General features: G+C 43.0%; 1 protein-coding gene across 2 annotated transcripts; it reads left to right on the forward strand.

Moving 5' to 3' along the window:
- The first annotated feature begins 1,397 nt into the window (after nt 1–1,397).
- LOC112253411 (hydroxycarboxylic acid receptor 2) lies at nt 1,398–5,378 on the forward strand. Of its 2 annotated transcripts, XM_024425388.2 has the most exons (3): nt 1,398–1,541; nt 3,528–3,621; nt 3,729–5,378. In XM_024425388.2, exon 3 carries the CDS (start codon nt 3,833–3,835, stop codon nt 4,838–4,840), a length of 1,008 nt encoding a protein of 335 aa, XP_024281156.1. In that variant the 5' UTR covers nt 1,398–1,541; nt 3,528–3,621; nt 3,729–3,832; the 3' UTR covers nt 4,841–5,378. The 2 variants fall into 2 exon arrangements, with proteins under 2 accessions (XP_024281156.1, XP_024281155.1); XM_024425387.1 differs by lacking the exon at nt 3,528–3,621 and having other exon boundaries at nt 1,400–1,541.
- Nucleotides 5,379–8,412: the final 3,034 nt, after the last annotated feature.

Here is an 8,412-nt window from a genome sequence, read left to right on the forward strand (position 1 = left end):
AGCAATCTTCAAGTGTTTCCACAGACTTTCAATGGGATTCAAGTCTGGGCTTTGGCTGGGCCACTCAAGGACTTTCATATTCTTGGACTGAAGCCATTCCAGCATTGATTTGGCTGTATGCCTGGGGTCATTGTCCTGTTGGAACGTAAATCTTCACCCTAGTCTGAGGTCATTTGCACGCTGATACAGGTTCTCATCAATGATTTGCCTTTATTTGTCTGTATTCATTGTTCCCACTATCCTTACCAGTCTCCCAGTCCCTGCCGCTGAAAAGCATCCCCATAGCATGATGCTGCAAACACCATGCTTTACGGTAGGGATGGTATTAGACAGGTGATGCCTGGTTTTCTTCAGACATAATGCTTTGCTTTCAGGCCAAAGAGTTCAATTGTTGTCTCAGACCACAGACTCATTTACCTTATGCTCTCAGTCTTTCACGTGCCTTTTTGCAAATTCCTAGGCATGAAGTCATGTGCCTTTTTCTCAGGAGTGGCTTCCGTCTGGCCACACTCCCATAAAGCCCAGATTGGTGAGGTGAGGTGCTGTTGAGACTGCTGTCCTTCTGGCAGGTTCTCCCATCTCAGCCAAGGAACTCTGTAGTTCTGTCAGAGTGGTAATTGGGTTCTTGGTCACTTCCTTGACCAAGGTCCTTCTTGCTCGGTTGTTCAATTTGATAGGATGGTAAGCTCTAGGCAGAGTCTGGGTAGTTCCATATCTTTTCAATTTCCCAATGATGGAGACCTCTGTGCTTTTTGAATCTTTCAACACTCTAGAAATGGTTTTATACCCTTCCCCAGATATACGCCTCATCACAATCCTATCTCTAAGATTTACGGACAATTCCTTGGACTTCATAGTATAGTTTCTGCTCTGACATGTGATGTCAACTGGAGGACTTATATAGACAGGTGTGTTTCTTTTTAAATCATGTCCAAACAATTTAGTTGGCCACAGGTGGACTCCAATCAAGTTGGAGTGACATCTCAAGGATGATCAAAGGAAAATGGATGCACCTGAGCTCAATTTGGAGTGTCATAGCAAATGGGTGTTAATAATTATGTAAATAAGGTATTTCTGTTTAATTTTAATAAATTAGCAAACATTTTGACAAAGCTGTTTTCCCTTTTCCATTATGGGGTATTGTGTGTTGATGGGTGAGAAAACAAATTGATTGAATCCATTTTGAATTCAGACTGTAAAACAACAAAATGTGGAATAAGTCAAGGGCTGTGAATACTTTCTGAAGGCACTGTATATGCAGACATGGCTGAACCAGATGACACTCAAAAGAGGTTGTGATTGCAAACTCCCTGAATTAGCTCAGAGATCACACTTGTGATGTCATGTTGGCTCTGGCCAGCCCTCAGAGGAAGTCAGTCTTAAAGTGTATGTCAAGACGCCTCTCGAAAAAAACAACAGAAAATCCTGAACAGTGGAAACACACAAGAGAGGAGATCTGTTGAGGACATTCAAAGTCACCTACAGGATTCTAAACTGCTCTTCAACCCCAAATGCAGTCATTGACCCCAAACGCTCAACTGGTGAGTAGTGAATATGCGAAAAGTTATCTTATATATATATATATATATATATAGTGGGGCAAAAAAGTATTTAGTCAGCCACCAACTGTGCAAGTTCTCCCACTTAAAAATATGAGAGAGGCCTGTAATTTTCAGCATAGGTACACTTCAACTATGACAGACAAAATGAAAAATAAAATCCAGAAAATCACATTGTAGGATTTTTTATGAATTTATTTGCAAATTATGGTGGAAAATAAGTATTTGGTCACCTACAAACAAGCAAGATTTCTGGCTCTCACAGACCTGTAACTTCTTCTTTAAGAGGCTCCTCTGTCCTCCACTTGTTACCTGTATTAATGGCACCTGTTTGAACTTGTTATCAGTATAAAAGACACCTGTCCACAACCTCAAACAGTCACACTCCAAACTCCACTATGGCCAAGACCAAAGAGCTGTCAAAGGACACCAGAAACAAAATTGTAGACCTGCACCAGGCTGGGAAGACTGAATCTGCAATAGGTAAGCAGCTTGGTTTGAAGAAATCAACTGTGGGAGCAATTATTAGGAAATGGAAGACATACAAGACCACGGATAAACTCCCTCAATCTGGGGCTCCAGATACAGACCCCCCATGGGGTCAAAATGATCACAAGAACGGTGAGCAAAAATCCCAGAACCACACGGGGGGAACTAGTGAATGACCTGCAGAGAGCTGGGACCAAAGTAACAAAGCCTACCATCTGTAACACACTATGCCGCCAGGGACTCAAATCCTGCAGTGCCAGACGTGTCCCCCTGCTTAAGCCAGTACATGTCCAGGCCCGTCTGAAGTTTGCTAGAGAGCATTTGGATGATCCAGAAGAAGATTGGGAGAATGTCATATGGTCAGATGAAACCAAAATATAACTTTTTGGTAAAAACTCAACTCGTCGTGTTTGGAGGACAAAGAATGCTGAGTTGCATCCAAAGAACACCATACCTAATGTGAAGCATGGGGGTGGAAACATCATGCTTTGGGGCTGTTTTTTTGCAAAGGGACCAGGACGACTGATCCGTGTAAAGGAAAGAATGAATGGGGCCATGTATCGTGAGATTTTGAGTGAAAACCTCCTTCCATCAGCAAGGGCATTGAAGATGAAACGTGGCTGGGTCTTTCAGCATGACAATTATACCAAACACACCGCCCGGGCAATGAAGGAGTGGCTTCGTAAGAAGCATTTAAGGTCCTGGAGTGGCCTAGCCAGTCTCCAGATCTCAACCCCATAGAAAATCTTTGGAGGGAGTTGAAAGTCCGTGTTGCCCAGCAACAGCCCCAAAACATCACTGCTCTAGAGGAGATCTGGATGGAGGAATGGGCCAAAATACCAGCAACAGTGTGTGAAAACCTTGTGAAGACTTACAGAAAATGTTTGACCACTGTCATTGCCAACAAAAGGTATATAACAAAGTATTGAGATAAACTTTTGTTATTGACCAAATACTTATTTTCCACCATAATTTGAAAATAAATTCATAAAAAATCTTACAATGTGATTTTCTGGATTTCTTTTTCTCATTTTGTCTGTCATAGTTGAAGTGTACCTATGATGAAATTACAGGCCTCTCTCATCTTTTTAAGTGGGAGAACTTGCACAATTGGTGGCTGACTAAATACTTTTTTGCCCCACTGTATATATATATATATATATATATATATATATGTGTGTGTTTATGTTGTTTTGAAAAAATGTCATATTTGTTTCATGTTTCTCATCAATTGTGTAAGACGAACATGGCAAGCATTTTCATTGAACATGCACTGAGGGAGGAGTCAATTTTGAGCATAGAAAATATATTGTTTTATTACAAGTATTATAAGTATTACTATGAGACTTGAAATTGACCTCAGGTGCATCCAGTTTCATTTTATTTTTGCAACTTGATTGTAGTCCACCTGTGGTAAATTGATTGGACATGATTTAGAAAGGCACACGCCCTGTCTATATAAGGTCTCACTGTTGACAGTGCATGTCAGAGCAAAAACCAAACAATGAGGTTGAAGGAACACACATCCTGAAAGCGGTTTTGCTGAGCTCTTTCCCAAGCCCTGTAATAGAAGGTAGGCATATGAACAGACTATTTTTAGAAAACTGCTCTTCGTCTGTCTTGAATATATTACCCTGGCAAATTTGATGTTATTTTCTCACATTTGCCTTGTTTGTGCAGATATCCTCTGAGATGCTCTGAAAAGAGGAAGAAGAAGAGGCAGATTGTGTGAAAAACACCAACATCTGAGGTTTCCTGGAAGCAAAAACATACTCAATCTAACGATGGTTGATGAAGCAACAGTATTGCACAGTAACTCTACCGGAAGACTGAACCAGCCCTTCCACTGCCTGGCCCCTCAGAATCTGGTGGCCGACATACTGCCTCCTGTCCTGATTATAGAGCTCCTAGTGGGCTTGCCAGGCAACGTAATGGCCCTGTGGATCTTCACCTGCCGTCTGAAGACATGGAGGGCCAACACCCTGTTCCTCTTTAACTTGGTCCTGGCTGACTTCCTACTGCTCATCTGCCTGCCCTTCCGCATTGACAACCTGTTCCGTAGGGAACACTGGGTGTTTGGCGAAGCCTGGTGCCGGATCAACCTCTTCATGCTCGCTGTCAACCGCTCGGCCAGCATCGCCTTCATGACTACCGTGGCCTTCGACCGCTACTTCAAGGTGGTCCACCCACACCACCGTGTCAACCACATGACATCTACCCAGGCAGGATGGGTGGCGGGGGGCATCTGGGCAGTGGTGATCTCCCTGCGGCTCCCCCTGCTGACCACCAACCTCCTCAGGCAGGATGGCAACATGTCCCTGTGTCGCAGCTTCAGCTCCTACACTGTGACTCCCCTGGCAATCGAGATACACAACATGGTGTTCGTCGGAGAGTTCTTCCTGCCCCTGCTGCTCTTGCTCTTCTGCTCAGCCAGGATTGCCTGCATCTTACGCCAACGGCAACTGGACAAGGAGCAGAAGGTTCGGCGGGCCATCCGGGTGGTTGGGCTGATCGTGGCTGTGTTTGTGCTGTGTTTCTTTCCTGGCATCGCCACAGGCCTGAGTGCGGTCTATATCATGAAGGTCAGACCAAGGGATTGTCTGTCTTACAACATGGCTGCGGAGCTCTTCAGCCTGTCCATTGGATTTACCTACCTTAACAGTGCTCTGGACCCAGTCATCTACTGTTTTTCCAGTTCCATGTTCCGAAACTCCCTCAAGAGCTCCATCAATAAGCTGGGCCTGGTGGAGATGAGGCTGAGTCGACGGGGAAGCATGACCAGCGATGGGTGAAGAGCGAGGCCTGCCCTTGTTCAGGGGCAGAACGGCAGATTTTTACCTTGTTAGCTCGAGGATCCGATCCGATTCTGTAGCTATGTGGGATACATACTTGAAAGGACTGAGTACGTGTGTATGTGTGTATATGTATGTGAAACAAAGACAGGAAAAAGAAAGCCTTCATTCTACTGAATGGTTATTTTTTTATAACCGAATGATGTAGAGTGACATGTTTTTGTCTTGATTTAGTCATGTCTATCAAATACACAATTTTTACCAGATGCAGTGTTAAGGGATGTTTCAAAATGTACAGAACGGGGACCAGGGGGAGAATGGGGGAGGGACATGCTTTCTATTTCAGTCGAGGAGGATTTAGTATTTTCTAAATCAAGTCCAGGGGAGGGTCATGCAATTTGTAATTGATTACATTTGAATATTTATCAGTGTTTCAGAATTAGTTACTTATTATGCTATACAATGCCTTTAGAAAGTATTCCCACCACTTGACTTTTTCCACATTTTGTGTTAAAGCAATTTACATTTTTTTATGTCACTGGGATTTTAAAAAATATATATTTTTATTGTTTACAAATGAATAAAAAATGCAAATCTGAAATGTGTTGAGTCAATAAGTATTCAAGCCCTTTGTTGTGGCGAGCCGAAATAAGTTCAGATGTATAATAATGTTGCTATGGATCGGTGTCCCATCAACTGGACAGTTGTTGCTCAATATGCATAATGTGACTAAAATATTGTTTTAAACAAAAAAAAACTTTGGTACATAGAAGTGTCTTATATGGGCATAATGCTTCAATTCTGGTTAATGTAATTGCATTGTCCAATTTACAGTAGCTAGTGCATCGCAAAAATAACATGCTATTGTTTGAGTGCACAACAAAACACTTGTATCACAGTGACAGGTTTGATACATTCACGTCTGAAGGTAAATCATTTAATTACATTCTGAAATCTTGCTCTGATTTGTCATCCTAAGGTACCCAGAGATAAAAATGTAGTGTGGTTTGATAAAAAAAAAAAAAAAAATTCATATCCTAAAAACATCCATTTAGTATGCAGGAATTTTGTATTTCCACAAGTTGAACTTGCAAAGAAAAATCTGTGCAAATCGAATGCTAAACGTAGTTTCAACCAGTCAAATTAGGTTTGTATTTATTCCTCAGACACTCTAAAAAGTAACCAGCCTTTGCTATCATTCTGTATTCAGTATATCCTAAGCTATCATTATGCATTCAGTATATCCACTGGAAAGCCCAGTTTAGCCAGGAAGATATGACGCGTCATTGCGCGCCAATGACATGGCGGTGTTCACTTGATTGACTGTATCTTTGTCCAAACGATCGTTTTGAAACCAAGCTAGCTAGATAGCCAATGACCTGTGCTTTATGTGAGTAGGTGGGAACCCGTTGTGTGAAACCCGTTTTGACCATAAATGGCTACTAATTCTGGAAAAGCTAAATCAAAGTCCAGGTATACAGATTTTGGATGATATTCTAACAGAAATCTAGACAACACCTAAAGGAGGGGAAGCTACTTTAGACTGGTAAGTGAAATACCAGTCTTTATATTTATATTTTATATTGTAAATCCGAGCTAACGCAGTTTGAATGGTTGTTTAGTATTCATTTGAGAGATTTTTGAAATATTTTCTTTGATTGCTATATATTTATGCATATAAACTCAGCAAAAAAAGAAATGTCCTCTCACTGTCAACTGCATTTATTTTCAGCAAACTTAACGTATAAATATTTGTATGAACATAATATTTAACAACTGAGACATACACTGAACAATTTCCAAAGACATGTCACTAACAGAAATGGAATAATGTGTCCCTGAGCAAAAGGGGGAGGGGGGTAAAAATCAAAAGCAACAGTCAGTATCTGGTGTGGCCACCAGCTGGATTAAGTACTGCAGTGCATCTCCTCCTCATGGACTGCACCAGATTTTTCAGTTCTTGCTGTGAGATGTTACCCCACTCTTCCACCAAGGCACCTGCAAGTTCCCGGACATTTCTGGTAGGAATTGCCCTAGCCCTCACCCTCCGATCCAACAGGTCCCAGACGTGCTCAATGGGATTGAGATCCGGGCTCTTCGCTGACCATAGCACAACACTGACATTCCTGTCTTGCAGGAAATCATGCACAGAACGAGCAGTATGGCTGGTGGCATTGTCATGCTGGAGGGTCATGTCAGGATGAACCTGCATGAAGGGTACCACATGAGGGAGGAGGATGTCTTCTCTGTAACGCACAGCATTGAGATTGCCTGCAATCCAAATGCCTGAAGGTACCACGTTCATCTGTACAAACAATAGTACGCAAGTATAAACACCATGGGGCCACGCAGCTATCAACAAGCTCAGTCCAATGATGCCGAGACACACCGCCCCAGACCATGACGGACCCTCCACCTCCAAATCGATCCCGCTCCAGAGTACAGGCCTCGGTGTAACACTCATTCCTTTGACGATAAACGCGAATCCGACCATCACACCTGGTGAGACAAAACCGCGACTCATCAGTGAAGACCACTTTTTGCCAGTCCTGTCTGGTCCACCAACAGTAGGTTTGTGCCCATAGGCGAAGTTGTTGCCTGTGATGTCTGGTGAGGACCTGCCTTACAACAGGCCTACAAGCCCTCCGTCCAGCCTCTCTCAGCCTATTGCGGACAGTCTGAGCACTGATGGAGGGATTGTGCGTTCCTGGTGTAACTTGGGCAGTTGTTGTTGCCAACCTGTACCTGTCCCGCAGGTGTGATGTTCGGATGTACCGATCCTGTGCAGGTGTAGTTACACGTGGTCTGCCACTGCGAGGACGATCAGCTGTCTGTCCTGTCTCCCTGTAGCGCTGTCTTAGGCGCCTCACAGTACGGACATTGCAATTTATTGCCCTGGCCACATCTGCAGTCCTCATTCTCTTTGCAGCATGCCTAAGGCACGTTCACGCAGCTGAGCAGGCACCCTGGGCATCTTTCTTTTGGTGTTCTTCAGAGTCAGTAGAAAGGCCTCTTTCGTGTCCTAAGTTTTCATAACTGTGACTTTAATTACCTACCGTATGTAAGCTGTTAGTGTCTTAACGACCGTTCCACAGGTGCATGTTCATTAATTGTTTATGGTTCATTGAACAAGCATGGAAAACAGTGTTTACACCCATTACAATGACGATCTGTGAAGGTATTTGCATCTTTTATAATTATCTTTTAAAGACAGGGTAGTGAAAAAGGGACATTTCTTCTGAGTTTATAATCCCTAATGAAATATCTATATGAATAGCAAACAAGGCACTCGAAAGCCACAACATGTCAAAGTCAGCATAAAATACACTTTGGGCTCCTGACTTGCGCAGTGGTCTAACACACTGCAGTAGCTGGTTTGAATCCAGGCTGCATCACACCGTGATTAGGAGTCCCGTAGGGTGGCGCACAATTGCCCCAGCATCGTCCAGATTTGGGCGGGGTAGGCGTCATTGTAAATAATAATTTGTTCTTAACTGATTTGCCTAGTTAAAGGTTCAATAAAAATAATTGAAAACACTTCTTGCTCACACACGCTTTTTCAGTTCTGCGCA

This window comes from Oncorhynchus tshawytscha, linkage group LG06 (assembly GCF_018296145.1).
Source record: "Oncorhynchus tshawytscha isolate Ot180627B linkage group LG06, Otsh_v2.0, whole genome shotgun sequence".
NCBI lineage: Eukaryota > Metazoa > Chordata > Actinopteri > Salmoniformes > Salmonidae > Oncorhynchus > Oncorhynchus tshawytscha.